Source organism: Emys orbicularis, chromosome 6 (genome assembly GCF_028017835.1).
Source record: "Emys orbicularis isolate rEmyOrb1 chromosome 6, rEmyOrb1.hap1, whole genome shotgun sequence".
In the NCBI taxonomy this organism is placed as follows: Eukaryota; Metazoa; Chordata; order Testudines; family Emydidae; genus Emys; species Emys orbicularis.
This window is the reverse complement of record NC_088688.1, coordinates 61,531,187-61,551,041: the sequence shown is the minus strand read 5'-3', so window position 1 is coordinate 61,551,041 and position 19,855 is coordinate 61,531,187. Positions and strand designations below refer to the sequence as shown.

Below are 19,855 nucleotides of genomic sequence, written 5' to 3'. Positions count from 1 at the left end.
ACTGCCACAGAAATGCTTCCAAAGCTTCTCTCTCGGGTACAGTAGATCAGTTATAATTTATTGATATTTAAGAGATGCAGTTTTCGATGCACTGATCAGTCTGGCAGTCCCATATTTAGAACAGAAATGATCAGCAAGGCAGCTGTCGTCAATGGGAATTTTACTTAAGTGTCAAGCCCTAGAAAGCCTAGAAATTCAAAGGTAAGGCTAATCCTCTGTCCTTAACTCATCCCACAATGTGTGTTTGAGACAAAAAAAGCCCAACTCCAAATTAAAACTCTTGAGGGCCCAATCCTACACAGTGCTGAATGCTCACAACTTCCACTGAAATAAGGCAGGATTAAACTGAGAGATATTTTCTCAGGGCCTGCTCACAAGTCCCATTAGTTTTAACATAAGATAACGAACAGTAAAATAGTAGACCTGAGACCAGGACTCATTCAGACAATGCTGCTATATGAGAGTCACAGGAGACCCCAGGTCATGTAGGGTGACCAGACAGCAAGTGTGAAAAATCAGGACAGGGGGTGGGGGGTAATAGGAGCCTATATAAGAAAAAGACCCAAAAATCGGGACTGTCCCTACAAAATCAGGACATCTGGTCACCCTAAGGTCATGGGAGTTCCCCAGCTCGCCCAGGGCAGGTTGAAAGTTGTGCTGCTATAGCGCTGTGTACTGCTCATGCTCCAGTGCCGCACAGCGTGAAGTATAAGATATGTGCTGACAGAGTGTTCTGGAGTGTTAACTTAAGCCCCATGGAGAATCAAGACATGATCCCCTTTATCATAGACAATTGCGGATTCCCCATCCTCACAGTCTACTATTTCTCCTAATTTCCTCCATGAACACACATCCCAGTTCAGGACATAAGCCCAGATCCTCCAAAGTAAATAGGCGCCTAACTCCATGGATTTCAATGAGAGATAGGCACCCAAATACCTTTGAGGATCTGGGCCACCCTCTCTGTTACCCAGTGCGCATGGCACAGCAGGATGACATGGTTTGGAGTCACTCATTAAATCTTGGACCTTGAAGGAAAGAGGGCCAACCAAGAGCCTTCGAAAAGGGTCCTAGATTTGCTTCCCTGAGGATGTCAAGCTTAATGTTGGATTTTTTATTACAATTTGTTTCATGTCACAGTCTCCAATATTATCTAAACATACAGTAGTATTTTGTTCCAGTTTCTTAGCTAAACATTTATCCCACACCTGTGAAATATTTTGGTCTCTTAAAAAAAATCCTTGATTTTGGATTTGCCTAAGAGACATACAATTTCTATGCTAGAGGAATCTAAAAAGATAGAAATATGCTTATTGTGAGGCTTTTTAAAATGAAACTAAGTTGTTTTCATCTATCATGACCCTTACACAGCATTTTGTCTTTGATAGAAGTTGTTTTATGTTTCTTAAACTGCCAAAGGCAAAACCTGGGGAAAGCTGCTTTTTTAGGGAACAGAGGAAATCACTGACTAAGAACAATAAGTAAGGCACACAGTGGCAGGGCTAGGTTCTATGCAGCTGTTAAGAAATTTAGTAGAAGGCCTAAGTTACATATGTATCCCACCCTGGGACTTCAAAGTTAATTTTACAAGGGTTCTTGTGAAATCAAAACCACACACACATGCACATACACATACACACACTCTGCCAAGTCTATAGCTACTGTCCTTCAATTGGCTTAAACACCTAAATATCCAAACAGAACCACATATAAAGACAAATGCAAAACCAGTGTAAACGTGGCAGTCCAAATTTCATAAAAATAAATGATCAGATGTCAGGAAGGTTTTCATTAAATGAACTGCATAATTCAACAAGACTGATGTTCAATAAAGTACTGTAGCAATTATGCACCTGTTCAGAGGAAAAAATATCTAGTTTGATTTTAAATGTGTTATTTTAAAGCACACAGTAATACCGCACTCTTTCATCTGATCTCAAGCAGCTTTACTTAAGATTCTCTAATATCCATTTTGTTAATGTAACTAAATTTCTCTCCAGCCATTTTATATTCTTCTCAATATTCTCCACGGCAATCTGGGGTGCTCTCAGCTGTGACACTTCCTCCTTTACAGATTCAAAAAACAACTTCACCTATATAAGATATCAATTAAAAAGGTTACGATCAGATCTGAAGAAAATAATGACATTAGTGATAGTTTTTACTTATGAAAAAGCTCACTATTACCATTGTGACATCTGTAAGTGTGACAGCCCCCACCTTGGCCAACAAACTAGGGACTGAAGGGGTGACCTCCAGGGCTACAAGCCTGAGCTGCAACACCTTGGACTAAAGAATCAAGGCTTCCTAGCTAGGGCTGTAACAAATACATATCTTCTGTGGATCTGGCACACGGGAGGACCTGTAACATACACTAACCAGTGGGTTACATAGGCATGCTACTTACAGAAAACTAAGTGATAAATCCCGGTCCCAAGAGTGTACAGCCTAAAAAAGAGCTCTAACATGATTCAGTGTATAGTGTTACTACCTTGGACCATAACCTCAATTTACATTGTGTTTTCTCTGAGACACACTGAACTTATTATTAACAAGCACTGCCATAATAAGCATTGTTAAGGACCAATGGAGAATGGGTCCCCATTGTGCTAGGCACTGCACAAACAGAGTAGCAGACAGTCCATGCCCCGAAAAGCTTAAAATCTAAATAGACAAGACAGGCACAGGGCAAAGTGAGGGTTAGAACACACAAGCAGAACGAACAATGTGATGGCAGCAAACTTCATGTTAGTGACATGATGTTTTGGGGGGTGGATTTATGTAGGAGGGCATAAGCTAAATGGAAAGAAAAGGAAAGGGAAGTGAGGACAGGGCAGGAGACAAGAGGGTAAGAAGGGCAGGTGTGGAGTGAAGCTGAGGTGAAGAAGGAGGGAGAGGTTTGGAGCAAACAGCCAATCAGTACAGGAGCAGAGGAAATGCAATAAAAGGTGTAGAAAGGTCTCTGAATGTCCCAAGGTTCCTGCTCTGGCTACTTCCAGACTGGCTAGAGTCTCTGGCTGGTTCCATTCTGCAGTGTTTGCCAAAGGCCATATTTTGGAGGGATGGGGAGTGGGGAAAGAGGCACCACCTGGGGCCTAGTGCCGAGTGCGGTGCTGGAGATCACGCCAAAAGCCAAGCCTCAGTACAGAACATAAAGCGCCACATTACACTGCTTGAACATTTCACATGATAGAAATCCACATTCAGGACCCAACACTGTTCCCATTGATTTCAAAGGTGCAGGATCAGGCCAAAATGAAAGTGGGATGTATAGTTCTAGACAAATTCTAAATCTATTTGCAGTGGTGTTGGAGATTATTCCTTTAGGGCCTAATCTTGCCAAGTGCCGAGCACCCGCAATTCCCACTGACTCACAAAACAAAACCTAACACTCAGAGATCATTTTAGAGGACATGGTATGGGGCAGGTCTTGGATTGTAATACAATTTTATATAGTTGAACACTAACATTTACACATTACAGTATATTTCATGGGTAGACTGGTGGGGTGGCTGAGCAGAAATAAAGCAGTTTTGATCAGCAGGTGTAAATGGCATAATTTAAAAAACAATTTAAATAAGCAAAACAAGCCTAATAAGTTTACTCAACCTGGGGTTCACTCAATACTTGGGCACACGGTCTTCTCTTCCCATGAGCCCTTCTTATAGCTCTTCCCCCAGCATCCACAGGGAAGCTGGAGCTAGCCTCTTATTGTACTTGGGACCAAAAGTACCCTGCCTCTGTCACAGATACAGTCTCATGAGGCTTTACACTTAGAGCGTGCTGACACGTAGTAAAAATCCAAAAACTCAAAATGCAGCAAGAAGGACAATGATTTAAGTAGCAACGAGAATGCAGATGACACCTGTTTTACTTTTGGCCTCAGACTAACCTCTTCCAGCTCTTGTTTTGAAGAAAACTGTGCTGTTGCTCCAATTATAATCGTTCTGATTGAGAAGGACCCCAGAGGAAATCTGAGGAAAAAGAGGAGAAAATTACAGACCTTATTAATGTATCTCCATGTAAAATGTTAGTAGCAATAAACGTAATCTATAGCAATACATATTAATATCAGTTCAGGCTAGTGACTTGTAAATATTACTCTTCATTGCCACACAAGAGACAGGTTCAATTTCTATTCTTGGTCTCTTGTGCCTGGAAGTGCTGAGTGCTTAGCCCCTGTGGGAGGATGTGCCTATTATTTCCGGTCTTTCCTGTAAATCCCCATTATAAGTTTCTGTGTTTCTGCTGTTAGGAGCTTTCCACAGTCTTCTCTCCAGGCCTTGGAGTGGTGGCAATACTGCTCTGCAGCTACTGCCTTAGCATCAGGGCTAGTCAAAAAGCTGCTGTGCCCCCATCTCCCATTCATCAGTGGAGAGGGATGGCAAGTGGACTCTCACAGTCACACATCCAGAACCCCCTCGCTATGCTCAACCTAGACCCAACCCCACCTGCACATTGGAATACAGCAACCACTACACAGCTACGCATGGAGTGTCTGGACTAGAGAGGTGTGAATAACTGAGATTTTGGTTTGCTGACAATTCAGATACATTTTTTAAAATTTGTTTTGGGTCACACCAAAAGTTTTTTTGAACTTTTGGTGACTCAAAAAGTTGAAAAGAATTATTTGAGTTGAATTGGACTCAAAACAAAATTGGACTCAAAACAAAATACTTTGTTTCAATTGTGAGACTTTTGGTGACATTTAAAAAAAATAAAATAAAAGTTAAAGGACATTTCCGAACAAAAAGTTGTTTCAAACCAAAATATCCAAACATTTTGTTTCACAAATGTCAAAACAAAAAGTTTCATTTTTTTCTAAAATGTTTTGTTTGGTTGGTATTTTTCCATGTCAAAACAATTCTGCAAAACCAACAAGAATTTGAAGTTTTGGTGCTGCCAAATCTGCATTTTTCACCAAAAAAAAGTTTTGTCCAAAAATTTTCTCCCAGCTCAAGGCTGAACCCAATGCACTCACTTGCATATTCTAACTACACCACCTCTGAAGAGGTTCTTGTTTATTCAGGGCTCTCCAGCCAGTGGGGAGAAGAGGCAGGCAGGGCTGCCCTAAATGCCTGCTCTGCGGCTGCAGTGTGCACTCACTGCCTCAATAGCTTTTTTTATTGTTCCCTCATACTTTCTGGAATAGTCTCTCCACAATGTCTCTCCAAAATTTATTTATTTATTTATAATGCAGGATTAGAGCACAACTTTTCATCTCATGGTTCCCTGAGTTTACTATAGTTCTTCTCTACCCAGTATCAGTGATTCTGAGATTGAAAACTCAATTAAGAAGAGGCATTACAGATGCTTGTTCATCTTTATAATAGAATTTTTCAAAATCAAGAAAAAAATTCAAAAGTTAAAACTCAATATAACAGAGATAGTCAGCATTTATATAGCACTTTCCATTCAGAGATCTCAAAGCTCTGTGCAAAGGTGGTTAAGTATTATCCTCCTTTTTCAGAGGGGAAACTGAGTCACGGGGCAGTGAAGTTCCTTGCCCAATGTAGCACACTGAGTCAGCAGCAGAGCTGAAACTAGACTCTATCACTCTTGACTCTCAGTCCTATGGCCTAAACATGCTGTTTCCAATAAAAACAAATCAGTTTTTGTCAGTTACAAATACTAACTTTTCTAGCAGTTTGCTCCAATTTTTCTTTACAAACTTCCATGCAAGATGTTGTCCAGCTGGATTTGTGCTGACACTATAGATAACTGATGACAGATCTTGAGTCTTGATAATATGTCCCTCCATTGCAAGCTCCAGCAACCTAAAGCATCAAAAAACATCCCCAGGAAACCAAGAAAAGGCTAGGTTATATATTTATATATGGATATATGCTAGCAAGTTTTGAAAGATCAGGCCTCTAATGTGATCTCAGCCAGGATAAAAAAAATGAAGTATTTCTTGGTTACTTGCACTTACAGGAAATTGTTTTGTGTAACTTCTCTTTTTCAGTTTTATCTCAAGCATTATGAAATGCTTCAAGGGCTCATAGCTACTGGCTACCTACAACCTGACACCAGCTTTGAACACTTATTCCCTTGGACCAGTGGCTCGGAATAATAGGCCAGATGAAGATTGATTCTTCCTGTTCATTCTCTTAACTATCCTATTATCATGATGGAAAACAGGTATATAGGGAGGTAAAAAAAGACATATATCCAGTTTGTGACTTTTCATAAGGGATTCATTTAAGGACAAATGGCTGCTATTATCTTCCTAAGAGATTTAGCATATCATGAGTCCTCTATTGTTGTTTGCAGTGGTGTTGTAGCCATGTTGGTCCCAGGATATTAGAGAGATAAGGTGGGCAAGGTAATATCTTTTAGTGGACCAGCTTCTGTTGGTGGAAACAAAATAAAAGCTTGTCCCTTTCACTGACAGAAGTTTATTCAATAAAAAAATATTACCTCACCCACCTTTCCTCTCTGTCATGCTCAGAAATCAAGGTGTATACATAAAAAACAAGTAAAAACGTGTGTCAAGCAGCTACAACTTTCAGATGAGTAGGCTTTGACTAGCTCATTTTGAGATTCATGAGCACCAATTTAACTATACAGTGAAAGAAGAATACGTGAGTAAACAGTCATCCCATGTTACAATTCCTACCTTGTTAGTTTTGCACCATGTTTGCAGCTTGCCAAAGCTGAACAGATCTTTCCCTGTTCAGCACCAGACATGGACACTTTATATCTCTCCAAAAGAAAATTCCAGCCATCAGCTGTTTTAGATCCAACAGAATACACAGTCTCCAGGACATCAGAAGGAACGTTACTAAATAATCAAGAATATAAGAAATAGAGTTTTATTCAGATTTGTGATGTAGGGTTTTTAATGGTTGAATTAAAGTCAATTAAATGGCTGAAAAAGCAAGCCCTGATCTTACAATGGACTATACTGACACAGTATCAGAAGGGTAGCCGTGTTAGTCTGGATCTGTAAAAAGCAACAGAGAGTCCTGTGGCACCTTTAAGACTAACAGATGCATTGGAGCATAAGCTTTCGTGGGTGAATGCCCATGCATCCGACGAAGTGGGCATTCACCCACGAAAGCTTATGCTCCAATGCATCTGTTAGTCTTAAAGGTGCCACAGTACTCTCTGTTGCTTTATACTGACACAGACCCTTCTCCTCTATGGAGTCCACTTGAAATCAATGGAATTTTGCATGGATGCAGGGGTCTTCACTTGTAGATCCCAATGCAGGATCAGGGCCAGAGTGGGTCAATTTTTTCAAAACAGGGACTAACTTTCCTTTATGTTTTTACAGCAATTTGCACATTGTGAGTGCTATTCGAAACAGATAATAAATAAAATACTATTATTAATAATAATAATAACAAAGTGGGAAGAAAATATCAAACAGCTAAAGAGTACTTAGCCAGAAAAGGATTTTATGCTACTGTAATATAATGTCCTGGATGAGATGTCAACAATGGTGAACTGAGCCCAGAACCTCTGGATCTAAAACTGTGAGCTACTGCCTGAGCTAAGAAACTGTGGTCTGTAAGCTCAAAGGCAGTACAGACTCCTAGACCTGTGTATGGTCCAGCCAGTAGACAGGGACAGACAGGCACAATGAGTAAGCATGGGTTACATGACAATATGATGTATATAACACCTTTACTCTAGAACATAAGATTTTCTGTTACTGTTTCATTTCAGGAAACAACAGTTTCCTATTTAGTTTACAATAAATTGCTTTTTCTCCAAATCTTATGTTGGAGAACAACCTAAAAGTACGGTAAAATAAAAAAACCTAAGCAAAAAAGAACATTAGGAAGAATACAAATTATTTACATTAAATTTCCACCCGATTCCATCCACTTGCTGAAAAGCTCATTTGCCTTCTGGACACAGGGAGGATATTGCAGGTCACACGCAAGCTCGAGGACAGCAGAACGTAGCATTCTATCAGAGATGGAGCCCTCATCACTCCAGGTCTGCCTGTCAATCACCAGCTTAAAATGCTGCAGAATGTACCGCTGCAGAGAGAACATGGCACAGTTCATTTACAAGCAATGAAATCTGCCATCCTGAGCATATTCCAAAGTTCTAATAAAAGCAGTAAACTCTGCATTAAGAGCAGTGTTTCCATATTTCATAAGTGTATCAAAATATACATAATTATATTAACAGGTAACAGCTGTTCTAGTTACAAAGAAGGTTGTTATCCATCTTTCAACTCTTCAGTGTCACCAAGAAGTGTCATCAAAACAAATACAGATTAAAGTTAATGAACAAATACATGCATAAAACGATATGGTTAGATTCTTAACAGTGAACCTTGAGGCTTTCTGTGACATCGGAAATATTTCTTCTCTCCATCATGCGATAGATCCCTGCCAGGTAACCCAGGCCTTGCAGAAGTACTATGTTACTGGATTCATGTTGGAGATATTGCGTCAGATCAAGAGCTCTATCCAGTGATAGCCTTCCTGCACTGAGAAAGAGGTTGTTTGGAATAAGTTAATGTCTTTCTAATGATATATTAAGGGAAGGAAAGGAGTGGCAATGTTATTAGTAGTATTTGTTGCCTAAAGAGCAACACAGATGTATAGAGTGCTTTACAAAGCACACACAGGTGTATTCCTGCCACAAGAACCTTAGGATCTAAGGGCTACATTGTGCTCATTGCAACTGTATGTGCTGGATCCTTGTCTCCAGGCTGTTTACCTGGATGGAGCCAGGCATGGGGGGAGAGAGAGCAAGTAGTGTTTGGACCCGGGAGAGGAGGGCACTGCCCTTCCAGCTGACTGGAAGAGTGGGGAGTATCTACACCCGTGCAACAGCGGAAGCCGTCTTTCACATGGGTTGGGCTGGCAGCACTCACCCTCCCACCCGTGGGATCTGAAAAGGACAGGGTTTCCTCATGACCTGCTGTGGGAATTATGCTAGTCGCCCTATATCCTTGGGGGCTGGGAAGGAATTTTTCTCTCATTGCCTGTATGGCCACGGTGGGAAGGGAGTGGGCAGGGTTTTCTTTCCCCGCAGTGGGTCTGGGACCCAGTGGGGCAGGGGGTTAGGTTATGATGTTGCAACATAGTATGTAAAACTTGTGGCAGACGTCCAGTGCAGGTACTCGTTATGGAAGGATACAGTCATTGGATAAAGTGGATTGGAAAAAGATTTAAAAGAAAGCATCCCTTAAGGAAGCCGAGGAAGGGGAATTTGCAGCTCCTATGTCTGGTATGGTGAGGAGCCAACCACCCTCCTTTTCTAGCCTTAATCCTCATACGAGGGGAACGTGGCAGGGTCCTAGCAGCAAGATAGCTGGGACCAGGTTGGAAATTACGTGGGCGTGATTAAAGAAAGAATGATGACCTGAACTGTACAATGTATTGCCAGGTACTCCCAGACATTTTAAAATGAATAAAGTTGCGGCCTCATTGAACCACATCCATTGCCCCTTGCTCTTCTTCCAGCGTGGTATGACTAATGCTTATGCAAGGGCATGAAGAATGAATATGCCAGAAGCCTCCCTTGCCTTGCACATCCCGCCATTCTTTGCTGCAATCCCTGTGGGCAAAGGAGCGTGGGACTACTCCTTCAGGGCACCTACTGGGATGCAAATCACTTCAGTGCAAGCAGGGAGAAGACAGAACCTCCTTGTACATCTGTTAACAATATCCCCATTCCCAATGTTTCTTTCAGGCCTCCTTTCCCCATTTTATATCAGCTAAATTAATGTCACCATGCATGACAGCCAAAGGGAAAGTCTTTTGGAAGGAGGTGGGAGGGAGAGTGGGAGACAGAGAAAGAAATTTGCACAGATCTCACTTGAAAAAGAAGACAACAGTGCTGCTCTGTGTGGAGACATCCCCAACCTGTAGATGTGTGCCTTGTTAAATATCTAACTATTTTGTGCAATCAAAGGCAAGGGTTCAGCTATATTAATAACAATCAGAGGGTGGGTGATGAAGGAATTTAACTCAGAGAAGACAAATCCATCCCAGAGGAATTCAACTTGCAGGGAGGGAGATCCTTAAAATATCTGGCCCTTGAGGTCATAATCAAAGTCCTGACAGCTGCAAATTGTGCCATAAGAATTTTTTTTTTAAAGAACAATTATTACCTGACTAGCTGAAATGCATTGTGGATCAGGTTGGCTCGGTCCTTGTAGCTGAACAGCGTGTGGTTCTGATTCAACAGTTTAATGATTGTGTCCCATCCATTCCCTTCGTAGTGCACAATGTAATAGCCATTCATGTCCACATTGAATTTTACCCAATTGACATCTTCTTCCAGTTCTATGGTATCTGAGAGCAGAAAAAGTTACTGAAACAGTTAAACATTCTTAGTGACATTCTCTAATGTGACCAAAAATACTTCCAGGATATCTAAACTTCAGAAAGGTGATCTGAAATCCATGGAAAGATTGCATGGTATTAATCCTCAAGCCCTTTTATTAGTCATAATTAATAAGTAACTGTCCAGATCATAAACATAGTTGAGCCAATTAAATCTTAAAGCCAGACATTTTTAGTGTACGATCATAGGTTATGTTTCTTGTTTCATAAATGTTTTCTATAATTTTTAATAGCAAATTTTAGCCAATTAAGTCTCTATTCTTGGAGACAGATGTAGATCCTTGCATTTCACCATGAATTCAGATTCCTGTATTGCTAGAGAAGTTGTACTAGTTAACAAGTTTTCAGGTCCTGAGTGCTTCATTGATAGTAACTCATATGAAGAAATAAAGCAGAAAATAAAAATGTAGCTCCATGTTGAGTAGTAAGTGGGATTGGTGGGAAATATTACACTTGGCTGGTTCTTCAATGCCTTTGATTATTCTAAGTACCTGTGACAGAGTGTAGGGTGCAAGCAGGTGAGCCTGCACTCTGATCACTCTGATATTAATTAGTTCCCCTAGAGAAAGCTGATGGGGTAATCAGTCAATCAGGCTGGCTGGTGGAGCCAATTACCCCAGGAGCCCAGGGTTGATAAGAAGCGGCACAGGAAGGAATTGCAAGGGTGAGAGGGAGAAACAGGGTTAGCCGAGCTTAGCCACACAGAGGTTCAGAGTCAGAAGACCTCTATTCCCATCAGACGCTGGTGGGAGGGCCAAAAGCTAGGTCAACATTTTAAATAGAATGTTGTATAGGGATTCTTGTGAAAAGGGCGGAGGGAACTTAAAATAAAAGGACAGGGTGAAGGCAGTTTCTGCAGGGAGAAGGCAGGAGAGGAGCCACACCTGAGGACAATGCCAACTTGCAGCACTTCTCCAAAGTGAAGTATTTACAAAATTTAAACTGAGCATATATCCGTAGTACCTAGCCCTCATCTATTTAAAATGTACTAATTGATGTGCCTTTGGTAAAGGTGCAATCAAACCATCATACAAAGTGGCCTGTCCAGATCTCCAGCTCTTGCTCAAAAGCCTGTGGGATGTGGCTCATGGGAAGTAAGTCTCTAAGAAATTCCCTCATGCATATTTCCCCATATCCTTACATGAGGAGGTGAGATTTGTGGATCAGGTCACAAAATCTACCCCTAAGGTGGATTGGCTGGAAGCCAAGTTCACACTCATGGAAACCCTTACACTCTGCAGCAGCTCTGGCCCCCAATCCTGATCACTTTTTTGGAGCCACAATATCAAGGACTTCAACTTTCAGTCAGGTGCTGTCCTTAAAGGGGAATTTCCATTGGGGAGATGGCACCACAGAAAAGATTTACCAGATCATCAAGATCTTGTATAACGGGACCTAGAAATTCTCACAAACTGCACTATTGTGGTGGTAATTTTGTATCCTTGGGCACTTTTGATGTTTTAAAGTAACTGTAAGCACATCTGTTTTGAATTCTGTTTAGTAGACTAGAAGGTTTGGAAATTTTAAGATCTTCATTCAGAGGAGTAGCCGTGTTAGTCTGGATCTGTAAAAAGCAACAGAGAGTCCTGTGGCACCTTTAAGACTAACAGATGTATTGGAGCATAAGCTTTCGTGGGTATTTCCATTACATGCGTCTGACAAAGTGGGTATTCACCCACGAAAGCTTATGCTCCAATACATCTGTTAGTCTTAAAGGTGCCACAGGACTCTCTGTTGCTTTTTAAAGATCTTCATTGTTGCTTTAAAAAAAAATTCTAAAATGATGCCTGTTCTAAAATGGTGGCTATGAAGGAACCCTGCAGTTTTCCCACCTGATCTACCACAATTTTCAATTAACAAAAATGTAGGCAACCATCCCAGTGCTCTCCAGTTCCCTATATTAATTCTTATGCTGTGGGTTTTCTGTGCTCTGTGCCCCATTGCCTTCAATGGAAGTTCTGCTTCATTAAAGAATGGAGAATTTGGCCCTTTCAAGGTAAATAATTATGACAAGACCTTTTCCGAAGGGAAAAATAAGTTTTAAAATGTCTAAAAGAGGCTTTACAGAAAAGCAGACACAATCACCTTTTTAATCTTCATATTAAAGATTTTCTAGCAATGTGAAAATGCAAGCAACTGCTATTAACAGGGATCCACTCTCCAGGAAGGTCCTGTATTTGTAACTATGCTGGGATCAGGGATTCTTTTTTAAATGAGAATTAAGGGACTACAGTATAAGCAGGAGCAGTATTAAGAAAGTATGTCTACAACACAAAACAGGACATTGACAAGTCAATCTATACCTGAGTGGTTCTTCAGTAAATGTCTTCCAATAGTTTTGGAGTGGCTTGTGATGTATGTCAAGGGAACATGCCAGAGGAAGCTAAAAAGGAGAAGAGAACAGTAAAATGACACCAAAATGTCAATAGGGGTTCAAATATGTAAATCAAATTCTACAAGCATCATCAGCATGTGCCTGCACTTACCCAATCTGCATTGAGGCCCATTGAGGATCATGTGGGAAAATGCCTTTCAAGAAGCGTTCTTGTCTTATTTTAATTCTCTTCTGATTTTGTTCGACAATAATCAATGGAATTCCTTTCTGGAGTGTCCATGTGTTCATTATCTCTGCGATATCAAAATGTTCATCAACATAATAGATATGCTGAAAAAAGTGCAAAACAGAAAGTTATTTACCCCAACATGACCTGTCACTTTTCAGATATTATCAAATACTACTCTGAAGTCAAAAAATATCTTAGTCATTTGTTTTAAAATTACAGCCACATCCACAAAATATCTTAAGGAAAAAAAGACAAATATTTTAGCAGTCTTCAGGAAAATATGTGTGACGGGTTGGATCACAGAAACCCCCTTGGGAGCTGCCACCTGATGTGCAAAGACTACCCCTGCTTCTGTTTTCCCTGCCAGCTCAGGACTCCAGCACCCTGTCTTGCTGAACCAGACACTCCCATCTGGCTCCAGACACAAACCCAGGGTCTGAATCACTTGTCCCAAAGCTGCAAGTTTACCTGAAAACAGCTCATAGACGTGTGCTTGTCTTTAGCACTCAGATGCCCAACTCCCAATGGGGTCTAAACCCAAATAAATCCGTTTTACCCTGCATAAAGCTTATGCAGGGCAAACTCATAAATTGTTCGCCCTCTATAACACTGATAGAGAGATATGCACAGTTGTTTGGTCCCCCAGGTATTAATACATACTCTGAGTAAATTACTAAATAAAAAGTGATTTTATTAAATACAGACAGTAGGATTTAAGTGGTTCCAAGTAGTAACAGACAGAACAAAGTAAGTCACCAAGCAAAATAAAATAAAATGCGCAAATCTATGTCTAATCAAACTAAATACAGATAATCTCACCCTCAGAGATGCTTCAGTAAGTTTTTCTCAGACTGGACACCTTCCAGGCCTGGGCACAATTCTTTCCCCTGGTACAGCTCTTGTTGCAGCTCAGGTGATAGCTAGGGGATTCTTCATGATGGCTCCTCTCCCTCTCTGTTCTCTTCCACCCCTTTATATATCTTTTGCGTAAGGCGGGAACCCTTTGTCCCTCTGGGTTTCCACCCCCCTCACTGGAAAAGCACCAGGTTAAAGATGGATTCCAGTTCAGGTGACATGATCACATGTCACTACAAGACTTCATTACTCACATGCCAGCACACACATATACAGGAAGACTCACAGGTAAATACAGCCATCTACAGACAATGGGAGTCATCAAGATTCCAAACCATCCTTAATGGCCCACACTTTATATAATTACAATAGGCCCTCAGAGTTATGTTTTATATTTCTAGTTTTAGATACAAGAGTGGTACATTTCTACAAATAGGATGATCACACTCAGTAGATTATGAGCTTTGTAATGATACCTTACAAGAGACCTTTTGCATGAAGCATATCCCAGTTACATTATATTCACTTATATTTTTATAAAACCATATAGACTGCACAACGTCACAATATGTATTTAATTTCAAGATAAATATAGTGAGACTGATTCTCCTCTCTGTTACACAGGTGTACATCAGGAGTGACTCCTTTAATCTAAAACCAGTGTAAGCAAGGGGTTCATTCATTGCATCCTTATCACGAGGCTCTTTGATGGCCCATTGAAAAGGCAGAACAAATGTCTCTACCCAAGAAGCAATTGTACTAGAGATCAACCTGGGATAGACTGGGTCTCCAATGCTGCCAAGATGACAACTGGTTCTGTAGGCATAACAAAACAGTGCTAGGTCAGGTTGAACACTCTGTTCTTCTAATTATACCCAAGCTTTATGCCTAACAGTGGAACAGCTGTTGGACCAGGTTCATCAGTACACTTCAGTTGCATTGTACCGCAAAGGTGATGCAAAACAGCTGTAAACCTGGATTAATTGGCCAAAGGAACAGAGTAGCCACAGTGTGTCAGTGAATCTGACCTAATACATGTTAAAAACTGAGAGCCACATCGTCCGCCCTTCAGGGCTGGTGGCCCAGAGCCCGCTGCAGGTGCCACTAAGTTTCACATGAATCTTGAAGAGGGACACCCCGACTTCTATAGCAGGTACACTGCACTTATGTGGCTGCCCAACGACATCCCCTGCTCAAAGGCAGATTTACTCCATCGGGGATGATGTTGGGGACACACCGAGAATGCAAAGTCTACTCTTGATTTGACCAAAGATGTGCTTCACCCACTCACAAGAAAAACTGGAGTGAAAGGTACAAACAGCAAATCCCCTGTACTTATACCCAAAGGTAACTGACTCAGTCAAGATACTAAAAAAAAATAAAAAATAAAAAATACTCTAAATAAAAATGGTGAAAAGTATATTAGAATTTTTTTTTGCATTTGTAATCATCTGAAATGCTATCTGTAACACAAGTAAGGGCACTTTTTTCATGTGTGCGCACGCACACGGACTCTGATCTGATAGTTTCTTTTTAAGTTGTTGATATTTTCTAGCCTGCTTTCACAAGTGATCACAGCCATGTCAGGCTGTATAATGATGTTCTATTACACTCACATTCCAAAGCCCTGGCTAAAGTCATTTGATGTGATGATATTTGACAGTGGAGCTTAGTGGGTCCTTTTAAATTGATTAGAAAGCCTTGTTGCCCTTCTGCAGTCTCATCCTTGTCTTTATTTCTTTGCCACTGCTGTTTTCCTTTTTTTTCCCTGACAAATTTAAGTATCTGCAGTTGTTTATTTAGTCAATTTTTTTTCTCACAGAGATTGCCTCATGAAACACACATCCTATTTTTATAAGGGACCCAAGTGAAAAGCAGATATACAATCTTACTCAATACTACTTCAGCACAACCACAATGTCAGTGAAGCGGACGCTGAAGTATCTGCTCAATAGAGATCTACATTAATGATTAAATTACAAGGATGCAACTGATTAGTTCTTTCTGTACTAGTCTAATAAAGAGAAAGCAGATAGCAATATGTACTCACTGCATTCTTAGCCACCTGACTTTTGCTGTAACAAAATTTACCAGAAGTAAAGTCCTCTTCTGAACATGTCTGTAAAAATACACATTTTCAAAACAGGATTAGCAAGTCATACTGAAAATACCATTTACTATAGTCCTGATTTCTTATTTCAATGTTAGCAATTGTTATCCAGCAAGAGAAAAATCTCAGCCAGTTACCAACACTTAAAATCAGTTATCCCCAGTTATCCCCAGTTAGAAACATTCTAAAGCCTTTAGTAATACTTTGAGTCAAATTATCAAAACCTGCTGGTGAAATTGCCCCTAAAAACATGAAATATGCCTCTCAAGTCATTTTCTGGTACAATCTGTCACATCCAGAATTTGCCCTTTGTACAACTGCTGTTTAGATCAGTAAATCACCCTTTAAACTTGGTCCCCCTCAAGTATTCACCCAACCACCAGCAACAGTCCCACCTGTGCAATTTTGATTTCTTTGATCTCTTGCCTAGAACTGTAGACACTATAACTCAGTGTTCAGACTGCCCATTTCCAGCTGCCTAGTCCTGATGTTAAGTAGCAGGCTGATTCCAATAAATTTTTATGACTAAAGCTTCTTGATGTGAATAAACTTGACATTGCTCATAATCATATCTTTTAAAAAATGTTTAGAAGTTACTGACTTGGTTTTGGGATGTAATCTTTACAGACGTCACATATTTTATAGTAGACCATAACCAGTTTGCTTCCTCTTTTTTCTTTTTTTAAATATGACCTGGGAGTGTTGTATAGCCCCTCAGGCTCAGAGTTCTCCTTGGACCCAGTGTTCTTCCATTTGTACTGCACATGCCCTCACTTGTTTTCTACTTTCCATTAAGTGACTCACTGCTTGGCTAATAATACTCAACTCTATTATATCTGAGATGCTGACTTTTCCTGGTTTGTATGAATGTTGTTAGTTAGGTTGCAGAATGGAATATTGGGTAATTTTTTCTCCTTGAACTTGGTATATCCAATAGATGATGCTTCATTGTTGGGTAACCTTGTCTATGGGTTTGACCCCAGCCAAATACTTTGTTTGATGCACTTCCCATTAATGATTAGACTGTGAAAGCTGGGCTTTCATTGTGAAGTTGAGAGAACAAATAGATCCACGACCCTGTACATGTAACCATGCAAACAGAAGCATTAGGAATAAAAAACTCCATTAAAGTCAATGGAATTATACCAGGGATTGATCTGGCCACTGGACTAGATCCTTATCTAGTCAATATGGGCATAGCCCCACTGGCTTTGATGAAGCTATGCTCATTTACGCAGTTGAAGAACACGCCCATTATCTTTTTGTCATCGGAAAAAGTGTACAAGATATGACCTTTATTCTATCAAATGGATTATTATGCTAAGGTTGCTATTACCTTTGAGACCTAAAGTCTTATGATCATTTCAACAAAGTCACATCATAAACTCAGCTGATGAACTGCCCTGCAGTAATCGTTTGTACCCATTGCTAATTCTTCCACATCTGAAATCATTCCTTGCACAACAGTAGTTCCTATTGTATCAAATGATGTATGGAGTTTATTATTGCTCTACTAGTCTTTAGGGCATCACCTCAACTCAGCTGAATCTATTTAATGAAATTTTTTGCTCCTAATATTACAGTTCACATTGTTACATATACAGTGAAATGTGTCTATTTGTTCTCCCAACTCCACACTTACAACCTAATCCCTCAAGGCGCTGACTTTGACAGGAATTAGTCACAATCAATATGCCCTTCCATTCTGCAGCTCTCTTCTCTCTGAGTTTCTGCCAACATGCCTCTCAAATTTTAAATCTATTTGTATTTTGTAAACATTTTCTCTAAGTCTCTTAAAGATTTAAAAAGCCCATTTACAATGACTGACTTTCTGAACAGCTTCACATTGAGACTGAGTGCAAGAAAGTCACTGGGGTGTGAAATTCACTCCGATGCACAAAGACAAGCACAAGAGCTACACACTATTTGTGTCCTCAAAACAAGGCTTAAATGGGATTTAAACTGCACATAGACCTTGTGCTAGCTGTCTGCATGGGGGTAAGTTTCACCCCAGATGCATATGTATAGGAGTGTGCTTTATGTTATCTAAAATAAAAGAAGGGAACTTACATTAGCCAAGCTGGTCCAGAGATCATTATTCTTTGCATTACTATAACTGTGTTTCTTTAAGTAATGAATTATTCCATTCTGGAACACCTCTTCAGTCAGAAAGTTCCGCAGCATGTGCAGAATGCAAGCCCCCTGCAGATGATTTGACACAGTTGAATCAGTATATAAATTCCAGCTGCCTTGAAATAGCTATAACTATGTTATACAACAATGCAAAATTGTTAACACATGGAGAATTTTGAGAACATAAAAGGTGAAAAGTCACCAAGATGAAAGGCCACAAGTTATTTCAAGATGATGGCTGCCGACTGTAACTAAAGCACAGAGGGTGCAATGAGAATAGGAGTTGTAGAAAGCCCCAAACACCACAGAAGCACTATGGTTCTGATGGGTGGAAGGACAGCTAAAGAGAAGGTATGCAAGGGGGATGCTGCATCACCTGTGTATGGAAGAAATGGACTTGGCACTAGATCCTCCGAACCCAGTGTTTAGGGGAGGTTTTGAGGCAGGTGAGGAAAGAGTTGCAAACTTGATCAGTGGATCTGTATTTAGGTGGAACTAGTGACCACAAACCCACATGCAGCAGGTGCATAAGGGACTATGACCATTATTCTAACCCAGATGCTAAAGTAAGTAGCTACAGATCTGCCTTTGCCTCACGCATGGGCTTGAAAGGTGGATTTTGTCCTTCCTCAGCTCCCATATAGCACCCTGCAGAAAATAATTTCCCCTCAGGGTTAAATTTAGTGCTGATTTATGCCACATTCACCTCCATGGACTTCACTGGGATTGGATGGAGTGTAAATCAGCACAGAATGTGACTCCCGAAGTAATATCTGACTGGACTTAGTCTCCCTGGCCAATAAAGCGGAACGAGTTGTGACCTCAGATGAAATTATGCATCCTGCCTGAAATAAAATGCTTTTGGTGATCAGTCAAAAGGAGTTTAACTAGAGTGAGAAAAAAAAGGAGAAAGACAAACCTGATGAAAGGCTGAGCAACAATCTAAGCAGAGATAAAAATAAATACACTTGCCAATTCAAAATTATACTTAAAATTCTGAAAGAGTGTAACGCTGACAAGCCAGCATGTCAGAGCCACAGACCAATTCACTTGTGTGTGAATATCAAAGAAATGCTAAGTACACCAATTCACTCAAATGTTAATTTGGTTAAAAGGAAATGTGAATGATATTGTCTTCACTTATCTGGAACCTGTTGAATGCTACTGCATTATATACATTCCTGTACTTAATTAACCCTAGATCAAAAGTGTGTGTTAATATTAAGATGAGAATTTACTTGATGAAAACTAATGAAGGATTGTTTCGGGCTATCACATTGTATTTACATTATGTCTACCCATCACACAAAATTGGAGCCTTGTAAATGTAAAAGATTGGTAACTTCAAAGCATGGGTCGTTGTGTTAGACAGTGGAAATTCACAGACTCTGTTTGCATTTAATCAACAAAGGAAGAGCCCATGCAGTGAATGAATACACCTGCCAGACTGCCTTCCATGGAAAGACACTATAAGAATGGATCCAGGGATCGATTCTGTATCTCTGAACTGTTTTGGATTCTAACAGGGTGGAATACTGAACAAGTGGGCAGAGATCTTCAGAATTACTCTGGGTAACCCTGAGGAACTTTTGGAAACCTAGCAGATTACTACAACTCTGTTATCATTTTGGATTTACAAATTTTGACTCACCTGTTAATGTATTTTACCTACTTTAACCTCTCAATAATTCTAATTTCTTTTTCTTAGCTAATAAACTTTTAGTTAGTTTACTAGAGAAATTAGCTGCCAGTGTTGTTTTTGGTATAAAATCGAGAGTATCCATTGACTGATCCTTTGGGATTGGGAGTAACCTAATGTGACGTGATTTTTGGTTTTAATAACCTTTCATCACAAAGTGTAGTTTGTCTGGGTG

General features: G+C 40.2%; 1 protein-coding gene across 1 annotated transcript in view; it reads right to left on the bottom strand.

Annotated features, from left to right (window-relative positions):
- Positions 1-1,946: 1,946 nt before the first annotated feature.
- The window catches only part of LOC135880147 (endoplasmic reticulum aminopeptidase 2-like), a 32,689-nt gene continuing 14,780 nt past the window's right edge, over positions 1,947-19,855 (bottom strand). Inside the window, exons 9-19 of the mRNA XM_065406300.1 lie at positions 17,919-18,050; positions 15,789-15,857; positions 12,806-12,984; positions 12,623-12,702; positions 10,085-10,268; positions 8,296-8,452; positions 7,810-7,994; positions 6,620-6,784; positions 5,637-5,777; positions 3,893-3,974; positions 1,947-2,093 (exon numbers count right to left, since the gene is read on the bottom strand). Coding sequence (XP_065262372.1) covers positions 1,947-2,093; positions 3,893-3,974; positions 5,637-5,777; positions 6,620-6,784; positions 7,810-7,994; positions 8,296-8,452; positions 10,085-10,268; positions 12,623-12,702; positions 12,806-12,984; positions 15,789-15,857; positions 17,919-18,050 — 1,521 coding nt within the window. The remainder of the gene's footprint in view (positions 2,094-3,892; positions 3,975-5,636; positions 5,778-6,619; positions 6,785-7,809; positions 7,995-8,295; positions 8,453-10,084; positions 10,269-12,622; positions 12,703-12,805; positions 12,985-15,788; positions 15,858-17,918; positions 18,051-19,855) is intronic.